Here is a 23,432-nt window from a genome sequence, read left to right as displayed (position 1 = left end):
AGGGATGTGCTCCCTCCTCCTCGCTGCCATCTTAATTTTTCTCATGTTATGACATAAGAAACACTGGCGTAACCAGAATCCACACTGTACAAAGAGTGAAAAGGGATCTATTGCACACCCTGATAAGTAAAAGAATCCAGCTAACCAGAAAGGATTATTTTTATTAGATTTCAAAAAACTTTTCACGTTAGAGTTCATTGATTTGTTTCATATGATCTCAGTGGAAGTTGCTTACTGGCTTTCCATGTTTTTTTTTTATTATTATAAACTGAAGTGAACTGAGGACGCAGTTTTCCTGCTCAATAACTTGCTGTGTGCAATGCAGTCAGATGTCATGGACACGAAAACCAACTGTGTGTTTTGCATTTGCTCCTCATTTCATCAGGTTTTACAGGAAACACTGTCAACTATGTGAAGACCAGCAGAGGGCGATGTTTACTTCAAAACATATCAGAATTAAACGCCTCTGACACGTCATACTATTTCATTTACTGTTTACTTTACTTACTGTGATTGTCCAAACTCATTCTGGGCAGATATTCAAATTTTTTATAGAAATAGGTCGTATAGGCCTAGTACCTCAGTAATAATGAATAACACTGACTGCTATTAAGTATACCTAATGTCATGTTATATTCTGTGTTCTATGAATTGAACAATAGCAATATCAGTACACTTTTAATCCATAAATCGAAATGCTCTGCCACCAAACCCTGCTTCGGTCAATTTGTTGTTGAATCAAAATATTATGGCACTATACTGGAATATGTGGAAAACCAAGAAGACTACAATTGACTGGAAAACTAAAATGACCCCGAATGGACTATGGACCCCTCTGGCGTGCTTGTATATTTTTTATTACAGTTGTTATAGTTGCTATTGTCACTTGTTATGGACGTTTAAAAAAAGAAAGAAAAGAAGAGCACTTCCGGTCCGGCTGGCTCCCTCTCATTGAGCGCGCCAATAACAAACGTCTCCCCGTGATGACGTTGACTGACGCAGTCGCCCTGTTTGAGTTTTCAGCGCGTCCACCACCTCTGGAAAGTTTGCTCCCGTTTACAGGTCTGACATGGAAACCGACGCCGCCGTCAGTTTGATGATAATGTATGAGGACGAGTCGGTGGACGTTCGATACGGAAACGGAGCTCAGTTACAGCTGTCACCGTGTGGCTGCGAGTTCACGCTGGTGAGAGCCCAAGACCCCCGTGGACATCCTCTGCAGCCCCCTGAGAGAGTCCGACAGAGGACCAGGTTCACCGTGAGCGCATACAAGGTATAACCTGTAGAAGTGGATATGGATGTTTGGTCGTGCCAGATTTGTGCGTGCAGTGTTGTTGTTGTTGGATAAATGTACACAACAATGTATATGTAGTTTGTTTGCCTTCTGTACATTGTATTATAGTAATTAAAGCCAATTCTATTCAGCTTATTTTGTCACTCTCTTTTTACAGGAGCTCATAGTAGCTGCACTGGAATTCAGGAATAAGTACGCTACTCGACCATATTTACCAGAGGAACTCATCTCAGCGGATCATAAGAAGGTATCAAGAACTGTTTCCTATACTTCTACTGTTAGTGAGGCAAGTGACTTCAGTTTTATTTCCTCCTGCAGCCCTTTTTCAGCATTGACTCAGGTGTGCAGTGGCCTGAGTGGTCGTCCTGTGAGCCTGAGCTCGGACCTGGAGGTGAGGCCATCATCAGGTCGGAGGAGGGACGAGCCGTGTTGGTGCTGTCACCCTCGGGTGAGGAATTCACTGTCGAGTTCGCATGCACTCTCAGTCAGACCCACAATCAGCACCGCAGCGTGCAGCTTCCAAGCACGGATCCTCGTGGCAGCCAAGATGATCAGCAGCAAGAAAACGACCTCGGTGATCTGACCAGAGACTGTCATCAAGGAAGAGGAAGCAGAAGGAAAGAAACCACTCGATCAAGGTCTTGTTCTCCTGGTATTATCAGTGCTGCTGAACTAAAGGTAATGCTTCTCTGAGTTATTTATGCACTTATATCTCAGTTCTGATTGCATAATAATGTTTTCGTCTCTTTGCAGCCCGAGCAGATGTACCAGTCCACCACAGTGGCCCAGCATCACTCTTGCTGTGCTGTTGTCCCCATGTGGGCGTACCCTCTCTCCTTGGCTTGGCATCACTGGACAGCTCGTTTCTCAAAACCTACAGATGTTGAAGGAGAGGAAACGAGCAATTCCAACCAGACTGACAGCAGAAAAAACATGTCTGACGTGTCCAGTGAAGAGAGAAGGTCCCATCTGCCGCAGGCGCTGCCTCTCACATGTTCATCACCTCACTGGCACAGGTGTGCGTATTGATAACAAGCATGTTGTACACTATTTTACAACGTTCAGTGACTGATTCATTCTCCTTTACTTGTGTATTTAAGGTGGAAGGTTAAAGATCCCCTGGCCAAAGAAGAACATTCAGACCTTCCAACAGAGCTCATAAAAATACTGTGGTGTCAAGGAGTCACTTACAGGTGGGTAGCTGTGCAGGTTGTCAGGGACAACAGGGCCTTAAAGATCTTTGAAATTTAATGTTTTTTTATAAAACATGCCAGTATTACTTATTTCACTAAATCAGTGGATTTCTCTCTCAAAATTGAGTGAAAATAATGTATGCATAAAGGGAAAAAACAAAACATCAGTGGATGGTCTAAGTCTAAGGCTCCAAAGTTTTCCAGCAGAACATGATCTATGTTATTCGCATATTCACCTTTCAGTCTCTGTGAAGGTTCCCACTAGTCATCGTGGTCATCATATATTAAAAAAAAGCTGAAAACAAGGACAATTGGTACAGTTTTATGAAGATGTTTTGCCACTCATCTGTGTAGCTTCTTCAGCTCTAAAAGGCTGGTGGAGAGTTGGGGTTTAAAGAGTTGGGGATTATCAGGTACGTATCCGGTCTTTAACAGACACTGTCCCTGCCAGTTTCTGATGAGCAACACCCACAGATGTGCTTATTCAGCCTCCCAACTTCCCGCCAGTCAGTGCTTTTTAATCTTTTAGCTGAACTGCGTATGTAGTGATGTCTACAGCTGCATTATGACTATGCAGTTACCTTTATTTCTGCCGTGTAGGATACTGAGCGGCGCTGTCTCAGTCGTAGAGGTTTCTCCAGGCGATGGATCAGTCATCCGGTCTAACGGTGTCCTAAACTCTTATTTCACTCATCACAAACCAGAGCTCCAATCAAACCAGGTGATTTTAATCTCTGATCTCAGTGATGTTAAAAACCTGCTAAATAATTTTCTTGACAAGTTGTGTTTATCTCACAGGTGAAAGAGGTCACCTATCATTTAAACAGTCTTCCACCTGATGTACTTGGACAGGCCTACTCTGTATGCTCTATTGTGAGTCGTGCAAGTAGGTAAGCAACCACTTTGTGACAATCTGATGAGTCAAAGGACTTTAATTTATTCTGGTCTTCAGCTGTCACATAACTGTTTTACAGGATCCTTATGTGCTACAACCAAGCCAAGCAGTTACTGAAGCTCCATGCCACACCCACCTGCTTGCAAGAGGTCAAAGACATAGTCCGTGCTGATCCCACCACCTGCTCATACTATGAAAATAATCATTTTAGTCATAATGTAATTTGACTAATGTTTTTTTTTTTGTTTGTTTTGTAGGACAGACGTTTTTCTAAGCCAAAAACATATGACAATTTGTCAAATGTGGCAATGATTGAGCAGCACATGAATGTTACACATGTTCCAGACAGTCGGTAATTAATAGTTTTGTTATTTTATTTATTAAATATTGTGTTAATAGCTTGATAATGTCATATCCACCTGACCATTTGCTCCCTTCAGGTCAGATATGGTTGCTGCAGAACTGGAGAAGATAAAGCGATTCAACTGTATCCTTCACTACTCACTGTAGATAATGGTAAACACAGTCTGCATATACAATAGACTGCCCACATGAATTGTGACTTTGTGCACTCTTTAACGTCCTCTGCTCAGTTCTACTGGAGAACAACCACCTGGTAGCAGCTGAGAAAGAACGCACAGACCCAGAGATTAGGTCTGCAGAGTTCACTCAAGGACCAGTAGATGAGACCTGCATTGCTGAAGCTCTTCAAAGGACCTCCAAAGCCATTCAGGACATTGATGCTCTCATAGCTTCAGCCACACTCACTTAAAACAGTGCATATGAGTCTGTAAACACATGAATAATACGGGTTTTCAAATGAAGAGTAACTTTCATGTGATGGTGCCACATAACCTTTGGCCTTTTTCTTGAGTTTGGTGGGTGTCTTTGGTGCCAAAGATTCAAACTCAGATCAAAACAATACTCGCACTGCTTATCAGCATGTCTTTGTCACAACACACTCCCTTCCTGTCATGGTCAGAGATAAGAACCTGATGTTTTCTCTCTATACACCCATGACAAACTGTGATTATATATAAATAAATTGGATTTTAAACTTAAGAGGACAAATATTAATATTGGTCATTGTCTTGCATTTATGCCTGAAATGTGTATACAGGCTTCACAGTGGTGAAGGCCCAAAAAGAAAAAAAATGTACATAACTGTAGCTTCTTAGAAAACAAAAAACATAAAAATGAAACTATGCGGCTATTGGCTACTCCACACGCCAATTTGTGCTGAAAGTATGCCCATGTTAATGTGCGAAGTAGTCTGTTTACACTTTAAGTGCTAAATTTTGTGCAGCACATTTAGTTGTCAGCTGACACATGTCAACTGCTGGGATTTGAGGGTAATTTAATCATACAGAGCAGACAGCAGCTACCATTTCTCATTCAGCATAAAGTGAAGTACTTCCTTCATACAGGTAGGTGAAGCGCTTACGTTCTGTTGTGTCATACAGACTGTAGCCAGAGACAAATTTCAAGTGCAGGCATAGAGTAGGTGCTGCAGGTGAGTGATTACTGACTAATTTTTGAAGCACAAATGCTGTTAATATAATGTTATTAAATTATTTTGACTCCTATTTGCCTAATGAAATGTACATGCAAGGTTGCTATTTATGTTCATGCTGGTTACAGCAGTTTTAGGCTTGTTAAAGCAAAGGCTACTAGGCTAAAAGGGTATACTTTCATTTTCCTTTCTATGCAGAAAGACAGCTGTACGTCTGGATCTCATGGCTCAGTTCTACGCAAGTCGCATCCCTGTTTGCAATAAACAAGGGCAAAGGGCCTTTTCTGTGTCTGTTAAAGACAGAATAGCTGCTCTGGAGGGTAGTCGCTCAGGTGCTGCAGACACTACCGTTAACCTCACCCCTCCTAAGCCTGACTTTAAGGGTAAATATGAATCTCCTCACACACAAAATGCAAGGCTGGTATCAGATGGATCATTTCAACCTGCCAAAAGGCAAAGAAAGCCTTGCCACTCTGGTTCAAAACAGACTAAAAATGAAGAGATCAGTGTCTCTTACTCTCTTGCTTCTGTCAAGCCATCTCTGGCAGAGCAAAACGGTGATCGCAACAGGGATAATCTGTCAAACAATGCTAAACAGAAACCTAATTACATGAGAACCAACAGAGCCCCGCGTAATCCTCGAATAATGAAACTTCCTAGTGTGCTCTCTCTGGGAAACCCTCCTCGGAAACCTTGCAGACCTCCAAGTGTCAACATTCATCAGTTTAGAAGGAAGAGAGGATCTGTGAATGATGGTGAGAGGAGCTTTATTAAAAGTTTGACTAAAGAAAAGAATTTACACATGACGTTGGTGCTTCTTATACTGAGGCTTCTGAGTAACAGCCGTTGAGAGTTGTATCAGTGCTTTGTTTTTGTGTGACAGGACCAGGGATGATGTTAACATACGATGTTGCTCCTGTGCCAACCAATCATCCATCCAATCGTGGCCCTTTGTTGTGGGTATACAATTGCAAAGTCAACGTGTATTTCAGTTAATTTGAAGGTTAACATTTATATTTTCATTCTGAAGGCAATCAAGGAGCCCGGAGAGCGATGACGATGGAAACTATAATAATGTTGGAATCATGAAACTTCTTTCAGGTAATTTTAATTAATTTCACTAAATATATATGGTCAAACACTGACATGACTTAGAAAAAAAACAGCAGCAACATTGCTTAGTAATGCTTAGTAATTCTTCAGCCAGGACAGAGGTCATTCGTTCATCCTGGCATTGTTATGTTGTTGTAGAAACCTCTAATTGATGCAACAAGGAAACATTTGATTCTTTAAATGCTTTTTTCAAAAAAAATAAAATGTCAAAGAGACAGTCCACCAGTCAGGTAACCCAGAGGGACAGTGGTGTGCCCGACCTCGGCAGTGATCTATGGTGATATGTTCTGGGTTGGTGTGAGATCTGTTCATGCAGGCCAGAATAATTTAGAAGAGGACAAGGAGTCGTGGCCCAGTTCTTTGCAATCTGAAGTGTCAGAGGATTATGTTGATGTCAGAGCACCAGCTGATAGCTAGAAAACATGATGCCTCTGAAAAATTTCATATTAAAAGTAAAACATTTTAAACCCTTTCTGACTGCACGCTTTCTCTCCTTTTAGTGACACACAAAATGGCCAGGTGTATTTCTTTTAAGTCATTTAAATGATAATATTTAATATTATAAAATAGCAATTGCACAGACAGTCATGGCAGTAAACTTTCTGTTGTCTCCCACAGCTGGGGAGGATGGCCTTTACGGTAACGTGGATGATCAGGACACAAGGTTGTACATTTTGTGTTTTCTCACGGGGAGGCGTTGTATAGTCTTATGGCCTGAGGGTCATTCATTTCAGTGGAGGTTACAGTTGATTTATTTAAAGTCAGTGTCAATTGTTATTCGAGTTAAAGGAATTTAGTAGGGTAGATAAAATCTGTAAATGCACAGACAAAGATGTTGTTAATTCAACATTGTAAATTTAAAGATTCCAAATTGTGAGGAAGATATTTTATTGTTAATGGTTGTTTGACTAAATGTCGATTGCTATGTATGGGTGACGCCTTTGGGTTAACGGGTTTGCTGCAGCTATGATAAACTGCTACCATTTTGTCAGACACTTTGCAGCTGTGGGTAATATCCTGTCCATTAACATATTTAAAACTGTCAAATATAGCCTTCAGCGTATGTCCCAAACCTCACCTTGGTAATGTTTTTCCGTTTTTTTTTTTTGTTTGTTTGTTTTTTTACCAAGCGGGGATTTTCCATCAGAATCAGCGATATACGAAGGAGGTAAATATGTCAACCATCTATTACACTTTTGTTGCACTTTATACTTAAAGCTACAACGCTACATTTGGGTCATGTATTAAACACCAACTGTCTCTTTGCTTGTAGAGGACCTGTACAATAATGTTGATTCCGAGAGTCTTCAAGACCTTTCTGAGTAATAAAGTTAATTAAATAATTATCAGAATATTCCTTATCTGTCATTTATATATGTAAGTAAAAATCATTATCTTATATTTATGATTATTATTTTCACACAGTCTTCATGTTTATGAGGACATCGGAGAACGTAGGTTCTGGTAACTCTGATGTCTGAACTTTGAAGGAGGTAAGTGTACTTTTTATTTAGCTGCATCTTGATTTCACACTGATAACAATTTGTTGTATCGCACATTTACACAAAAATAAAAATTTTTTCAAACTTTATGCCTTTTAATATATCAAGCCACTGAACAATACACAGGCGTTTTGATTTTGACATGCTATTCTTCACATTTTACTTGAAACTTAACATGTTATATACAGTATTTCCACTTGCACATTTGTGATCAAACAATTTTACTTTGTAGAGTGGGTGTTCATTAAAATATATATATAGAAATAAAGAATTAACCTGCCTTTATTGTTTCCTTACAGACTATGTTTCTGAAATGGAGTAATGTGTGATGGCTTTGGAGCTTCTGCACGAACACATGGATCCAAGTTCTGGCCATTGTTCAAGAATGCGGCATTGAATACAATGAATACAAACTTACCTGCATTCAAATTTTGATTTGTTTGTGTTTTCCAGGGGCATGGTTAATAAACATACATAAATACATTTATTACACTATTTATGTATCTATTTCATTTAATATTTTTTTTTCCATTTCTATATTTGTTGGTAGATTTTTATTTATTTAAAGAAATTGTTAGCACACAATAAATTTTGAATGCTTGTGCATGCTTTATTAATTGCTGAAGTGTACATTTCTTGTAAAAGTTACTGACTGACTGATGAACAATAAATATCCTTATATTAACGACTGGACGTGGTAAATTTGCACTATGGTTTTTAATTGCATGTTAAATGGAGCTGTCACTGACTACCTGGTGTCCAGTTGGTTACTAAGCTTCTTATTTGTTGACTATAATACAGTCGCCAGATCAGATATATCTTTTCATCCCTGATAAGATTGTAGGGGGTATTAGGAGGACTCAACTGATCTCAGGTCTGTTGGGGGTCTGCTGCGACTAGCGGCAACGACAACATCCGTCGTCTGTTTTCTCGCGACAATCCGCGAAGTTTCCGGTGTTGTGTATGTTCCTGGAAACATGGCGGCCAGCTTCCGCGGCCGTCCTATCCGGAGTCTTCGGATGCGAGGTAAGCGTGAAAAACTCGGTTCAGTGGTGGCTGTAATGGTGAGATATTGCAAAACTAGATTTTCTCATGCACGTGATGACCTTGGAGTGATCCCTCACCACGTCCACGGTGTGTGTTTTTGACAGGTCGGAATGACAGCGGGGAAGAGAACGTACCGCTGGATCTGACCAGAGGTAAGTAGAGGCTTCATCACATCACCCTGAAAGCGATTATTGTTCAAAATGGATGAGGGGGGTTTCTGCAAATGCTAGCCTTGTTGGGTGAAAATCCATATGGGTTTTGCACTTGTCCTGTCGTTGCTGTTGTTATTTTGTCTGTCCTCCTTTCTGTTTCGGGTAAAAACATTGCTCTCGGTATCATAATAACAGGCGGTAGCGAGCTAACTAGCTGAGTTAGCGTTAGCTAGCTACCACAGCTAACCAGCCGTGACGACGCTCTGTTGTTTTGATTGGTGTGAGTGGGAGACATAGCCTGTTATTTAGCCAAGCAGCCGTAAGTGTTGCAGTCATGCATTGGTCATCGCTGGCTGCATGATAAATCGTGTCCCAGGGCTGCCCGCTGAGTAGCATAGATGCAGCACAGGGTGGTCCTTCTAGTGGCATACTGCTGCACAGCCTGGCCAGATTTACTCCTCCAGCAACACCACTGCATACCAGTTTGTTTACACGGAGCACCAGTCATCTGTCTTAGTGCTGTAGATCAGATCCCTCCGGGTTTTACTACAACCGTGCAGCTGGGGACGCTTTGCACCTGAAATGCCGGTTAATTGCAGTCCTGTTGATATGACTCGTACAAATGGTCTGCGAGTTGCTTTTGGCCGTTTAATTGCAAAATGTCTCCGTTCCTCGAGACTTTAGTACTAACACTACAACAGGAGACTAAATCATGTCTGTGTCCAAACATTAAAGATCATAAAACTCAAACTTCCCATGTGGTGTCCATGTAAAAGGGTTTTCTAGTTTGAGCATTTCTAAGTGGGACACACATCCACCTGCAAGAGATTTCTAGTTCAGAATGAGTCCTGTCGTTGAATGGATGTCTGGTAGTATTTGGAGCATTTATATAACATTTTCGTACTATTGCTTTGGCTGAAAATGCTTGCAGCTGTATATTTTACGTCTTAAAGAATTAACTATTTTTTCTAATTTTCACTTTTCTACATTTTGCTCTAATTTAGTGTTTGCGTTGTCGTTCACAGTAGTACACTCCCTGAAGCTCTTAATACTTGTAAATAATACTCTCGCATATTATTATTTGACCGACTGAAATGAAATCAGGCTGATGCTTTGGTAGACTTTGTTACTCAGGAGAAAATAATCTCCAGTTCATTGAGATGGTGCATTCATAATTTCTCGTCCATTTATCTTTTCACTGAAATGCGGTGTCTGGAACGGGTTTCCTTGCAAAGGCATTGATTCCTGCCAAGAGAGTACTCTATTTATAAAAAAAACATTTGTAAAGGACATTTAACTGTGAGTACATGATAGTTGGAAGGAACCGAGAACCAAAACACTTCCTTGCTAGGGTCTTTTTACAGTCGAGGGCTTGTTTTGACTGTACACACTAAATTAGTTCGACCAGCTAAACCAACTTCCTTCCTGCAACAATTCAATTACGGTTCATCGGCTCATATTATGGCAATATGGTCTAATGCTTTCCTTAGTTACATTGTTCTTCCTTTGCATTTTCCTGCAGAACCGTCAGAAAACTTCAAAGAAATTCTTCAAAATGTGGCCAAACCGCACGGAGTCAGTAACATGCGAAAACTGGGCCACCTGAACAACTTCATAAAGGTAAAGCTGTCAAGTTATGATACTTTCACCCCACTGTTTAATTTTATTATTTAAGGCAGCGTTTTACCTAACATGCAGCTTTTCAAGATGGCTGACTCAGGTTGGCTATCTGCAAATATTGACGTGTTACCACTGACCTCTCCTCGATCCTATCCTTCTGGCTGTTGCTGCCAGCAGGCCTAGATGTTCCTGTCACTGTGATGCTGACAGTGAATGTAACAGGAGCTCAAGGGATGGGAAAGCACTCAAATCTAATGTGCATCAAGAGCCGCACTCTGGCTTTGAAACTTCAGATTAATAATGTCCAGTTAATGTTCTTGTGAAACTGACACACTCTTAGCTCTGTAATCTACAGTTTTTCCCCACTTTATTTGATTTTGTTTACCCATTTTTCACTATAATGTCAATGGTAAGGATGAAGATTTCCCAGTACGTGATGTTTATCTGCCTCACTGACATATTGGCATCAGTCTTGTGCGTTCAGCTACACATCATGGATGGCCGTGCCTGTCCCATTTATTAGCAGATGATGGTTGTGGTGGACAGATTAATTATGTGAAAAATGAAAAAACGAGGGAGCAATCATGATCTGGTTGTTTACTATTCTTTAGGCATTTCACTGCAGATAGACAACATTTGCATACAATGAATTTTAAATGTGTTTTTAGATTTTTGTGTCAGCCTGTGCCACTCCAGGGTGTTTTTCTGCCTTCTGCCCAAAACATGCTGGAATAGTGTCGAGTCTTCTTCTTTTTTTTTTTGATCTGGAATAACGGCGTTACTTAATGACTGCAAGATGCGTATGATTACAAAACTAGCAGCTCCTTGCACACAGTGTTTCTGCCCACCATCACACCATAGAGAAACGTCAAAGCCATTTACACAACTGTTCAATTCACCAACCCTGAGTGCTGGTTTCTGCAGAGCGACACACTACCTCAAACCACTTCTGACTGACTGACTGTTGTGGACAGATTGTGGACAATTGTTGGTGGCTGCGCAGCCAGTGAGTGTTGGCATTGTATCTGGCTGAAGGCTAAGTGTGAGCCTGTGAGTGTGTCTGTAATCCGTACACCTAACTCTCTTGTTTACAACTGACTGCAGGGTAATAGCTATGACGTGGGTGTGTGCGTATATGTCTGTTGGAGCGCCATGACTCTCATTCCTTATAAGGGTTCCAGGACGGTGAGGGTGACCTAATCCCCCCGGAGAGCGTTACATGCCCCCTTCCCCATGTCCTCTCTCCCTCCTCGGGCCTGCTTGGGATCTGACATCACAGCTGGTTTAAAACAAACCCCCCCTTCTCACCCTGCTGTTCATCACTCATCCCATCCTGCTCTGCTGTGTTGTAGAGAGAACAGAGGAAATTTAATCTCAGCTTTGACAAACAATTTAAATAAAAATAACAAGTTTAATTTACTTGTCAGTATCAGGATCTGCAGGGGTAGAGTGCTACTGTAATGGAGTATCATCAACTAGTTGCTAGCGTTATGTTGCTTCTGCGTACCTATAAGAGAGGTAGCAGCTACAAAATGGCAGCATCCTTCGCCCAAGGAGCTTACTTCTTTATATATACAATATGTTTTTGACTGTGTTGCTGTTAGCATCAGCCTGCCAGCTGACACCAACTGCCTGTGTGTGGGCCCCTGTTAATGAAGGTGGCTAAATGTGGACATTCATGCTGAAAACGGGGTCATGCTGCCAGGCATGTAGAGAACACAGGAGCAGATAGCCAGGCTATGGGCACATGAATGCAACAGAATTAGTGAAGCTATTGAACACTTTCTGTTGTCCTCCTCACATACATTCACACCAACACATGCAGGGATAAACAACAAGTGGAGGTGACACAAGCCGACCCTCATCACTGAGCTTGTGAATGTTTTGCTACTTTCACTCTCATTCTCACAGCCTCCAACTACCACCGGTGAAAGCATAACATTATTTATTCACAATTCACCTTCTCCAAACAGCTCAGCATGTAACAGATGACAAACACTCTCGCTTGGCTTTTACAGCCACCTGCTGGAAAATGTTGTGCTTCTTCAGATGAAAGATGGTGCCATTTTGAAGTTATAATCAGCCATATGCGGCCCTGACCAGCTAGGCTTGTTATTATTGTCCTGGACTAAAGCTGTGCTAATAACAGTCATTCAGGTAATTTATTTTCTGTTCTATTTCTGTGTTACAGCTGCTATGCAGCATCGGCCACCATGAAGAAAACTTTGGGTTTACATATGAAGAAATCATAATTTGGTAAGTCTTCCCAGAGAGCAACAGTTAGTGATTGTACGCGATGTACTTTTTATTAACTTGTTCTGTGTAAAGTCATTGTCTTCTTCGTAACCAAGTAAATGCATGACATCAGTTAAGATGTCAAGCATTAGGAATGTTGATTTTAAAGCTGAAAGCAGGAAGTTTATGAAATAATTAAACAAATGAGTCTCATGTCGTCCATTTTGGAGTCTTACACATCTGAGTGTTTTTAATCCCTAGTCTGCGACTAGCTCTACTAAATGAGGCTAAGGAAGTGCGCGCTGCGGGGTTGCGGGCACTCCGCTACCTCATCAGAGACACCGGTGTGCTGCAGAAGGTCCTCAGACTACAGGTGGATTATTTGATAGCCAGGTAAGATCCTGCTTTAACCAGAACTATAAAGATGGACTAGTGCTGATTTCATGTTGTGGGTCAGAGTGTGTTCCTCTTCACAGAAAGTCATTTAATTTGTAAAGAAATGTGCAAAATCATTTGATGTGTCGTACAAAATTTTCTACCGCTGACAAGATTGTTTTTCTTGTACCTGCTGGCTGTGGTAAAAAGAGAACGATATGACTAATAATGCCCGTGGGTCGTTTCAGATGCATTGACATCCAGCAGAGCAATGAGGGGGAGAGGACTCAGGCCCTGCGACTGGTCCGAAAGGTAAAAAAAATATCTTCAAATCCTATTCCTTTTAACCATTTGCGAGGAGGAATTTGCCCTCACTGCTCAGCCTTGTGACAGCACAGTGCAACCCAAAAGATCTTGGGGTTAGCAGCAGTGTCAGTGTGGATGTTTTCGCACAAGTCTGCAGGCAAGGTTATTTATAGCTCTTTCTGTAGTTTACTGTAAACCTTCTACACACACACACACATATTCAGGCTTTGGTTTCATGACTATGGGCTGTACAGACAGTAACATAACCCTCGGGTTCATATCACAACATGTGAACTGGCCTCTTATCATGAAATCTTTTTATACATTTTTAAAAATCAATCCTCTTTTTCTGGAGTCCTAGAAGAAGTGGCCATAAAAACAGTTGTTATTTTCTGTTTGTCCAGACTCGTGTGATGACTCATGCTTCTCTCCTCTCTCTCCCTCTGTAGATTATCACTGTCAATGCCATGCTGTTCCCCACCTCTATTGCAAACTCTCTGATTGCCGTGGGGACTGATGGACTGCAGGAGAGAGACCGCATGGTCCGCGCTGCCATCGCCATCGTGTGTGAGCTCGGTGAGAACCTGTCCTTGGAGATGTGCTGCTGCTTTGTGTGCAGCCATGTTGTGGTATAGAGGGGACAGAACATCCCTATTATGTCACAAAGAAATATTAATAATTGAGAACCTTCTTGCATCTATAGCCTTGAAGAACCCGGAGGTGGTGGCCAAACGTGGAGGCCTCAGCACCATCCTTAAGAGTGTAATAGACTGTCAACTGAGTCGCATCAACGAAGCACTGATCACCACTGTCCTCCATCTACTCAACCACCCACGCACCCGTCAGTATGTGCGTGTTGACGTCGAGCTGGAGGTACGTAGACACACACAGATGTGAGTTCACAGGCCGCTGCTCTTTATAAATGACCCAGTGTGCAGCGTTGCAGTCAGGATTAGCACCCGTAGGTCTGCTTCCCATGGAGCTTAAAGTCATCAGTTACAGCATTCCCATAAAGCTTCATTGTCTGTAAACGGACACCTGGGACGGAAGTAACTCATCACAACAGTCATATAATATCCACAAGGATATCATATGAGATCTCTAGCAGGTTAATAACGTTAAATGTAACAGTTTCAAGGACTAATGAAAAGCTGTGAGCTCTCCTGTGTTGTTCACGTATTGATCTTTTGTGCTTTGTGTCCCGTCCTCCAGCAAATCCTCGCGCCTTTCACAGATTTTCACTATCGCCACAACGCAGACACGACTGAAGGGCAACTCAAGTGAGTGTGTGTGTGTGTGTGTGTGTGTGGGGAAACAAAAAGATTGAGTGTCTTGACATTTCCCTCTGTTTACTGTTTGCTGTGTTCCAATATTGGTAACACCATGCGTTGAGAAAGTTGAGGGTTTGCACGGTGTTGTTGTTACGCCTGCTTGACTCCAGAATGAATTGCCAGAGGATGTGAAGCACGCAATAATGCTTTAAGCTAGATTTGCTTTTGTTTGTTATGGATTCTCCTTGACATCCTCCAATGTTTTCCTTGTGTTTTGTAGTCTGATCTTTGCAAAAAAAAAAAAAAAAGCTTCATAATGCTTTGTGGAAAGTCCCGCACAGCGGACGTAATGATGTTGTGCAGATGGAACATGTCGTCCTGTGTTTAATGTGTGTGTTGTCATGCTTGCAGGGAAGACAGAGAGTCCCGTTTCTTGTCGAGCAGAATGGCCATAGTGGCTGCCTTCCGCTCCTGGTCTGGTAAGGCCATTATTGACGTTGATGTTTCCAACTATTTTAGTAAGAATTCCTGTTTTCGTGCGTTAAATCTCTTAAATCTCCCTTTGGGCCTTTTTTTACTCAGGAATCATCAACCTATGCAAGGCTGGCAATTCTGGAATCCAGTCTTTAATTGGCTTACTGTGCATACCAAATATGGAAGTGAGGGTGAGTATTGAACCGTATGCATGACAAATATTTCAAAACACGTCTGGAGCAGGAGGTAGTTTTCAGATTTAAAAATAATCCACTGATTGGTTGATCTCTTGCCTGTGACGTTTTTGTTCCAGCAGTGTTTATTCTGAAGCCGTAGTCATCAAAGCACAGAATGAGATATATTTGTCACAGATGGATCAGATCAGTAGATCAAGTGCAGATATTCTTATTCTCTTTCCAGCAAAACTAGGGCTGTCTCAATTAGAGCATTGTGTTGCACAGCAGTAACACTACAATAATGAAAGTGCTTCTTCTAGCTTCACTTGAGCCACATCAAATGAGTATATTTCTGACTGCTTTGATATACCTCGCCCTGCAGAAAGGCTTGTTGGAGGTGTTGTATGAGATTTTCAGGCTCCCTGTGCCAATTATAACTCAAGACTTCACGGAAGCCCTTCTAAGTGTTGGTAAGGAGAACAGCTTGTATATCTTTTAGAATTCATTAGATTTCATTCAATCTCATACTGATAGTTTTACACTATAATGAACCCAGTCAAGTATTTTATACACATACACAGTGTAAGATAATCTTCTTCCTGGTCTTTGTCAGACCCTGCCAGGTTCCAGGACACTTGGAGACTGTCTGATGGGTTTGTTGCTGCTGAGGCCAAAGTCGTCCTACCCCACCGGGCTCGCTCTAGGTGAGAGATGATGAGAGAGAATAGAAATGGAACAGGTCGACATAGTTGCCGGCAGCTTTTCTGTACGTGAGCTGCGATATTATATATACATTTTTTTGCCTCATTAGGCCTGACCTGATGGACAACTACCTGGCATTCGTTCTTTCTGCCTTCATCACCAGTGGGCTGTTAGAGGTGAGCAGATGCAGTGTCTGATTTATATTGCAAAGAATAGATGGAGCACGTTGCTAAATTAGTATGACAAGCAATCACGGAGTAACGTGTTCCAATTCATTTTCACCACCTTCATTCTACTCTGCCCTTATTTTCGATACCCTAGGGTATTGTGGAAGTTGTGACTAGTAGCGACGACCAGCTCGCAGTCAGAGCCACCATCCTCTTGGGAGAACTTCTACACATGGTAATATAAAATTAAAAGGTGTATCTGTGACGTTAATTTGTAATAAGTCCACTGTGTCATTTGAAAACTTGCTATGACGAGTTACTGTGATTCTAATACTTAACTCCTCTTCGATTTGTCCTCTCCTGTTTAGGCAAACACCATCCTTCCTCATTCCCACAGTCACCACCTGCACTGCCTCCCCACCCTCATCAACATGGCGGCCTCCTTCGACATCCCCCAAGAGAAACGGCTGTGAGCGCCATTTAAAATCCACACGCACAAATTCAGCTGACTCAAACTTATTTTTTAATCCGACTACATATTCTCTCAGTGCTCATTTAACCGTGAGCACAATTCACTTGAGCGTGTGTTACAGTTTTCAAAACCATTTAAAGCATCTTATTGTTGTATGTGTTCCAGTCGGGCCAGTGCCGCGGTCAACAATCTAAAACGTTTCCATGAGAAGAAGAAGAAAGGTTTGATACCTCACAGTCTTTACCTGGACCACATCGTTCGCAAGTCTGTGTCGACACATAGTCGTAGAGACTCACACACTCGCGTCCACAGGGACATCTATGTCATAAAGGTAAATATCGACCTGCTTTTCAGATGATACATTTTAAGATTTTCTACATCTGTGCTTCAGTATTTAAGGCAGTTTGACGGGACATTTTAGGAAAGAAGCTAATTAGTTTTTTTACCCAGCGTTGAGTCCAGTGTCATCTTTGTGTGATGTGCTGATTATTTGAAGCGGACAATTTTAATAAATAAATAAATAAATGCTAAAATTAGTGCCTCTCTCTTCTAACTCCAGCTTTTTTTTTATACATTGTCTAATAAATGTTTGCTGTGTGTTCAGGACACAGAAGAAGCACTGATGATGAACCTGAGGGACAGTCACATTCTCAACCACAAGCAGAACCTGGAGTGGAACTGGCTGCTTATCGCCACCATCCTTAAGGTCAGACTGTTCTCATGTTGCGCCACAGAATCAACTCTTTATGTTTTCCTTTCTAAAAATGTTGTTTTCTCTCCCAGTGGCCAAATGTAAACCTCAGGAACAACAAAGATGAACAGATGCACAAGTAAGACGCTTTACATAAACGTCTGCGGCAGCAGTCTTACGTGTTTTTCCCGACATGTTGTTTTAAGTAATTATTGGTTTCTGCAGGTTTGTTCGAAGGCTGCTGTACTTTTATAAGCCCAGTAGTAAATTGTACGCTGGGCTGGCGTTGGATCACCTAAAGGCCAGACAACTCACCGTGGTTGGCTGTCAGTTTGTTGAGTTTCTCATGGAATCAGATGAGGTGAGAGACGTTTGCACAAATACTCCCGTTCCTTTTTCATGCTTTGTTATTTTCTAACCTGCTTCTTCTGGCTCCTATCTTCGCTCTATCACCAGGATGGCCAGGGTTACCTAGAGGACCTGGTGAGGGACATGGTGTCATGGCTGTCCTCATCCTCAGGGCTGAAGCCCGAGCGCTGTCTCCAGACTAACGGCCTGCTCACGACACTCAGCCAGCACTACTTCCTCTTCCTGGGGACACTCTCTGCGCACCCACAAGGAGTCAAACTGCTAGAGAAATGTGGCCTGTTTCAGTGGTGAGTGAAAACAACCTGACGGCTTTTCTGAGGTTTTCCTAAGCCGAGTCCTGCTAAAAACCCAACGTGACACGGGCACTTGTTTTCTGTACTTGCAGCCTGCTGAATCTGTGCTCTGTAAAGAACCAGGATGCTGTGCTGAAACTTGCTGTATCCACACTGGACTACAGTAGAGACGGTCTGGCCAGAGTGATCCTCTCCAAGATCCTCACTGCTGCTACTGATGTAAGACGGCAACAATAACTACAAGATAGCAAGACACACAACTTCCTTAACAGAGTTGTAATGGGACAGCATTGTTTTATGTACAGTTTCACAAGTTATCTAAAACACTATGACAGCTTCATAGATGCGAAAGAGGTACTACTTAAAGATTTCTTAAGGTCTGGACAGGATCTGGGTGTCAGGGGAAAATTAAGTCATCCTCCCTTACTGCCCGGAAATGCTTCTAATGACTGCATTTGTCATTAGACAAACAGACACTCGTATGTCTCAGCTACAGTAATATCCTCACACCCCTCCTTATCAAACAATGCTTCTTGTCTGAGCAGACGTGCAGGCTGTATGCTACCAAGCACCTCCGGGTGCTGCTGCGTGCGGGCGTGGAGTTCTTCAGTAGCTGGGGCATGGAGCTGCTGGTAACACAGCTTCACGACCACAGCAAGGCGGTGTCCATGGAGGCCCTGGACATACTGGACGAGGCCTGCGAAGACAAGGTGATGGAAAGAAAACACACGCCTCGCTTAGATTATCGTAGAGCAGTAGTCATATTCATTTAGCAGTAAAAAGGTCACACGTTTTACCTATGGAAAGTGACCATTATAATGTAAGTTGACTGCTTCTCTGATTGTATACTAATTCTTTCACTTCACAGGCTAACCTGCATGCTCTAATCCAGCTGAAACCAGCTGTGTCCCACCTGGGAGACAAGGGCCTCCTGCTGCTCCTCAGGTGGGTTCTAACCTGAAATGGCCAGAGTACATGTGTCAGTCTTTATGTGCTATTTCATCATTATATAACTCCCTGAATATACAATACATCTTTTTTTCCTACTATTTAGGTTCCTGTCCATTCCTAAAGGTTTCTCCTACCTCAATGAGAGAGGCTACGTCAGCAAACAGCTCGATAAGTGGCAGAAGGTATTATAAAGTAGTCGGATATGTAATGTCCACTCAGTAATGTTCTTCAAATTTGGCTATTATAATACAGTGATATACATAAACACCACCCACTAACATTTTTCTCTCTTCTTTGTAGGAGTACAACCTTAAGTATGTCGACCTGATAGAGGAGCAGCTCAATGAAGCACTAACAACTTACCGCAAACCTGTAGATGGAGACAACTACGTTAGACGCAGCAACCAAAGGTGAGAAGGCGGAGTTTGTCTTCACTTGATGAGCCATGGGAGTGAAATGCGTGCCTCATTTCTTTGTTTGTGTCTCCAGGTTACAAAGACCAAATGTCTATCTCCCTGTGCACTTGTACGGTCAGCTGGTCCATGATAAAACAGGCTGTCATCTGTTGGAGGCTCAGGTCAGTGATTAATTCAAGGAGCTAATTCCCCAGTTTTTATTGATGTCACCTTTTTCTGCGCTCACTGCTGAGATGGGCAGCGGGTTTTTCAGATTTTCCAGACTTCCTAATGTCGGTCTTCATTTGTTTCCAGAGTGTGGTGCCTGACCTCAGCTACACGGTTCGCTCCCCGATGCTGGACACCTGGGAGGGGATTAAACAGCTGAAGGCTGCTCTCTGGGCACTGGTACATAATATTTGCTCTCATTTTATGTCACCTTAAACTTCATTATAATGATACTTCTAAAGAGATGGCTCTGATGGTGTATGTTTTTTTTTTTTTAAATTTCAGGGCAATATTGGCTCTTCCAACTGGGGTCTGAATCTCCTGCAGGAAGAGAATGTCATTCCTGACATCCTCGCTTTGGCTCAGCACTGTGAGGTGCTGTCGGTGCGAGGGTAAGATACTCTTTCCGCTTTTACCCTGTCTTTTATTCATCATTTAATTAGACTACTTAACTCAAAGCATCTCTCTTCCTAAACCCATTTTAAAATTTTCCTATCTGTTGTCTCTTGTCCACAGGACGTGTGTGTATGTGCTGGGTGTGATCTCCAAGACCAGGCAGGGTTGTGAGGTGCTGAAGCAGTATGGCTGGGATGCTGTCAGACACAGTCGCAGGACGCTGTGGCCTGTCACTCCAGAGGAGGTCGACGCACAGCTGACTTCTGAACTATCTTCCGTACCGAGCACGCTCAGTCTGAACTCTGAATCTACCAGCTCCCGCCATAACAGTGAGAGCGAGTCTCAACCAAGTACGTAGGACATGGACATATATGTTTTATGTATAACAGAAAACCTCTTTTGATTGTATTTATGGTGTTCATAATTGCTATCATTACTACAGCCAGCTGTAACTATAGTAGTCAGGCATTTTTGATGCATTCTTGTAGTTGTGTTAGACATATTGTGGTTTTAATTCCGTCTTCTTCTCTTAGATATGTACATCCTGGATGATGACAAGTGTGATGTTCTGGACCAGTCAGACGAGTCCTCTTTCTATCTACACTCCAAACCTGTTAAAGACCGCAGCCCCTTCACAATCCTGGCATCCACTCGCTTCGTACGCAACCGCTTTCTCAACTCCCTGTCCCTCCCTAGCAAGAAGCTGCGCTCCACTAGCGACCCTAAGACCCCGACAGGCTCTCGCACCCCTACTGACCTCAAGACGGGGAGTATGAGGCGGAACCGGACAGTGACGGAGCCCTCGGTCTACATCCCAAACCAGGGGGACGTCTTCACCACTGTGTTTAATGGCAGAGGAATGCCAAAGAGTCCAACGGTCAGCCTGGAGACATCCTTTGTTGGGACCAGGGGGGGCTCAGAGGAGCAGCTTGTCGATGGCAGGCTGGCCAGGGGAGGAGGTTCAGGCCTCGGACTCAGTGGCCTTGGAGGGCATGGGGCTGTGGAGCACCATAACAGGGAGAGGGAGCAGAGCAGCCGAGAGCGCCTAGCAGGAGGAGATGGCGGCTCCTCTTCTAGTGGGGGCAATGTGGGAGGGGGCGGAGGAGGTGGTGGAGGTACTCAGTTTAAAAGCCGCAGTCAGAGCTTTAACACGGACACCACAACCAGTGGTATCAGCTCCATGAGCTCCAGTCCCTCCCGGGAGACTGTTGGAAACCCGGAGCATCCGGAGCCTGAACCAGACTCTTCTGACTGTGTGAGCCTCAACACAGTTGTGTCTGCCAAGACTGTCAAAACCCTCTCTTCCCTCACCCCCCAGGCCCAGACTAACCACATGTCCACATCTAAGACCTCTACTGTCTCTCTGGTACCGCCGGGCTCTTCGCACACTCTGCCCCGCCGAGCTCAGTCCCTCAAGTCTCCCTCTGTGGCCACGATCAAAAGCCTGGCCGATTGTAGCTTCATGTACACCAGCCCTAGAGACGCACTGGGCTACGCTACACTGAAGAGGCTGCAACAGCAGAGGATACACCCATCTTTGTCCCACAGTGAAGCGCTGGCTTCACCTGCCAAAGATGTGCTGTTCACGGACACCATCACTATGAAGACCGGCAGCCTGGACTCGAGATTAACACCTCGCAGGTAAGTCAGCCATCACTACAGGGACAGTATGATAGAAGGGAGTTATCCTTTCCTTCATGGTTGTGTTTTTTTCTCAAATGTTGTGGTTGTTCATTTGTGCTACTTAAGCTTAAGCAGCATGTACCTGGGCTGTTCTTAGTGTCTATCTACCTTGACAATGACAGGTGTGAGTGTGTTTTCTGTGCCTGTGTCTGTCAGGACATCAGACAGGAGGGGCACCTGTCCAGAACCCAACATCGTAAATCCATGCCGCAGACTGTCAACAATTGTTCCGCGGTTGGTGGACGTCCTAAGTGTCCTCCCGAGTAGAGATGTAGCTTCTATCACTGATCCAGACAAATACGTTGTAGCTTCTTTTACTAGAGTAGTGACATCCCTGTGCCCACAGTTGGTTGTTTGTTGCTTTGACCTGTAGCAAGCACCCACGTGGAGTGGCCATTCTCTAGTTGTTCCCTGTATCCCCAGCTTGAGGTATAAACATCACACGGGTAGAACCAGGTGCCATGTTGTAGATGCGACTGTTTGTACTGGTATAAAAAGGATTTCAATGACTGAATTAGTCCGTTGCTGCTGCCCCGATGCTACAGTACATCAGGCTTTAGAGTCCATTAATAAGTCCTCGTCTCTGTGCTTTTATCCAACATTTTTTCACTTACTCCCCGTGTTCCTCTTCTTTCCCAGTCTCTCCCCCCGGATCCTCTCATACACCTCTCCTCTTGCCCTCCCTAGGTTTCTGAAAGCTCTGAGCTTTGCTTCTCTGGATAAAGAAGAACTGCTCAGTCCCATCAACCAAAGCACCATGCACCGCTGCTCTTCAGTGCGGTCTATGGTCTCCAGTGCCACCTTCGGGTGTAATGATGACTACGTTGGTTTAGCACTACCAATGGACATCAATGATATGTTCCACATAAGAGACTCGGCGTACTTTCAGCAGAGGATCAGTCCACCTTCAGAAGAGCGTAAACGCTTCATTTTTGATGATGGAGATGGTAAAAGTGACTTTAAGCCTGATCACAAAAAAAAATCACAAAAAATGTGAGAAGAAACAGATTTTTAAATGGATTCTTGTTTGCGCTTTCCTCTGTAGGTGACCGCCCTGGTGTTCCACTGCTGAAGCAGCAGTTCAGTATCTCAGAGCTGATAGTGTGCCGAGGCGACACCCAGAACCACGTGGTGGGTTCAGAGGAGACAGGCCTGCAGGAACACACTGAGGAAAACTGCCTCTACTGCGTGGGAGCCATCGTTCTCGGATACCCCACACAGCCACAGATCAACAGCACGCACCCTCGGACCGGTGAGCTGACACACGTTGTTACCGTGGACATGCTTTGGACTGCGTACAGAATACAATAAATTCTCTTATTTTTTTCTGACAGATTATGTCGACTTCCCATCATGGGGAGGTCAGAGCGGCCATCGTCTGGAGGTGATGCCTCAGTCCAAGTTCTCTGGGGTGTCAGGCTGCAGTGATGCTGCTGTGTCACAAGGCTCTGTCTGTAGCACGCCCACACCTGCTGACATTGTCATTGGTAAGACCACAAATAGCTTCACTGTTTTGTTCTCTTATCTGACATTTTTACCATATCCTTGTGAGTTAAGTTTGTGCGATAAACAAATCTCATTATAGTCCAAGGGTTAAAGAAGCAGCCCAGCAAACCTTGATGTTTTTTGACTAATGTTGAGGTTGAGCGAATTATTAATATTTATGTGTTTATTATGGTAGATATTATATATATATATATTTTTTTTTTTATTTGTGTCCTTTAGGTGGAAAGGCGATATCAGAAGATGGCCCTGCCTCTCGAGTCTTGCTGAGGAAGGAGGTGCTCCGCCTCATCATCAACCTCAGCTCCTCTGTAGGAACCAAAGGACACGAAACAGGACTACTGACGTAAAGCTCTCTTTTCTCTTTATACATTCTGTGTTACGCCCCATGTGCATGTCACTGACTTCAATTTCCT

General features: G+C 43.2%; 2 protein-coding genes and 1 long non-coding RNA gene across 3 annotated transcripts in view; all 3 read left to right on the top strand.

The window, feature by feature from the left end:
* Window positions 1-609: 609 nt before the first annotated feature.
* Window positions 610-4,554, top strand: cUnh5orf34 (chromosome Un C5orf34 homolog). The gene is made up of 11 exons (XM_084550780.1): window positions 610-1,273; window positions 1,452-1,541; window positions 1,613-1,972; window positions 2,048-2,310; window positions 2,395-2,487; window positions 3,088-3,208; window positions 3,286-3,377; window positions 3,462-3,531; window positions 3,640-3,734; window positions 3,823-3,869; window positions 3,976-4,554. Exons 1-11 carry the CDS (start codon window positions 1,070-1,072, stop codon window positions 4,152-4,154), a joined length of 1,614 nt encoding a protein of 537 aa, XP_084406906.1. The 5' UTR covers window positions 610-1,069; the 3' UTR covers window positions 4,155-4,554.
* Window positions 4,555-6,570: 2,016 nt separating this feature from the next.
* Window positions 6,571-7,988, top strand: LOC311492355. Its single transcript, XR_014699208.1, has 4 exons — window positions 6,571-7,176; window positions 7,282-7,330; window positions 7,434-7,501; window positions 7,810-7,988. It is a non-coding gene; the product is annotated as an uncharacterized lncRNA (long non-coding RNA).
* Window positions 7,989-8,180: 192 nt separating this feature from the next.
* Window positions 8,181-23,432, top strand: part of LOC311492778 (rapamycin-insensitive companion of mTOR-like) — a 21,653-nt gene continuing 6,401 nt past the window's right edge. Inside the window, exons 1-35 of the mRNA XM_084551182.1 lie at window positions 8,181-8,536; window positions 8,662-8,709; window positions 10,232-10,329; window positions 12,521-12,585; window positions 12,826-12,957; window positions 13,188-13,251; window positions 13,695-13,821; window positions 13,949-14,118; window positions 14,458-14,525; window positions 14,928-14,995; window positions 15,099-15,181; window positions 15,549-15,636; window positions 15,780-15,870; window positions 15,978-16,044; window positions 16,190-16,270; window positions 16,404-16,504; window positions 16,673-16,838; window positions 17,112-17,213; window positions 17,291-17,337; window positions 17,424-17,559; window positions 17,655-17,854; window positions 17,953-18,079; window positions 18,406-18,570; window positions 18,729-18,805; window positions 18,915-18,993; window positions 19,112-19,221; window positions 19,301-19,388; window positions 19,522-19,614; window positions 19,720-19,826; window positions 19,951-20,180; window positions 20,364-21,471; window positions 22,201-22,460; window positions 22,559-22,765; window positions 22,848-23,000; window positions 23,239-23,362. Of these exons, the coding sequence (XP_084407308.1) occupies window positions 8,488-8,536; window positions 8,662-8,709; window positions 10,232-10,329; window positions 12,521-12,585; window positions 12,826-12,957; window positions 13,188-13,251; window positions 13,695-13,821; window positions 13,949-14,118; window positions 14,458-14,525; window positions 14,928-14,995; window positions 15,099-15,181; window positions 15,549-15,636; window positions 15,780-15,870; window positions 15,978-16,044; window positions 16,190-16,270; window positions 16,404-16,504; window positions 16,673-16,838; window positions 17,112-17,213; window positions 17,291-17,337; window positions 17,424-17,559; window positions 17,655-17,854; window positions 17,953-18,079; window positions 18,406-18,570; window positions 18,729-18,805; window positions 18,915-18,993; window positions 19,112-19,221; window positions 19,301-19,388; window positions 19,522-19,614; window positions 19,720-19,826; window positions 19,951-20,180; window positions 20,364-21,471; window positions 22,201-22,460; window positions 22,559-22,765; window positions 22,848-23,000; window positions 23,239-23,362 (4,979 nt within the window). The 5' untranslated portion in view covers window positions 8,181-8,487. The remainder of the gene's footprint in view (window positions 8,537-8,661; window positions 8,710-10,231; window positions 10,330-12,520; window positions 12,586-12,825; window positions 12,958-13,187; window positions 13,252-13,694; window positions 13,822-13,948; window positions 14,119-14,457; window positions 14,526-14,927; window positions 14,996-15,098; window positions 15,182-15,548; window positions 15,637-15,779; window positions 15,871-15,977; window positions 16,045-16,189; window positions 16,271-16,403; window positions 16,505-16,672; window positions 16,839-17,111; window positions 17,214-17,290; window positions 17,338-17,423; window positions 17,560-17,654; window positions 17,855-17,952; window positions 18,080-18,405; window positions 18,571-18,728; window positions 18,806-18,914; window positions 18,994-19,111; window positions 19,222-19,300; window positions 19,389-19,521; window positions 19,615-19,719; window positions 19,827-19,950; window positions 20,181-20,363; window positions 21,472-22,200; window positions 22,461-22,558; window positions 22,766-22,847; window positions 23,001-23,238; window positions 23,363-23,432) is intronic.

Source organism: Chelon labrosus, assembly GCF_963514085.1.
Source record: "Chelon labrosus genome assembly, chromosome: 9".
Lineage (NCBI taxonomy): Eukaryota > Metazoa > Chordata > Actinopteri > Mugiliformes > Mugilidae > Chelon > Chelon labrosus.
This window is presented reverse-complemented; position numbering and strand designations above follow the sequence as displayed.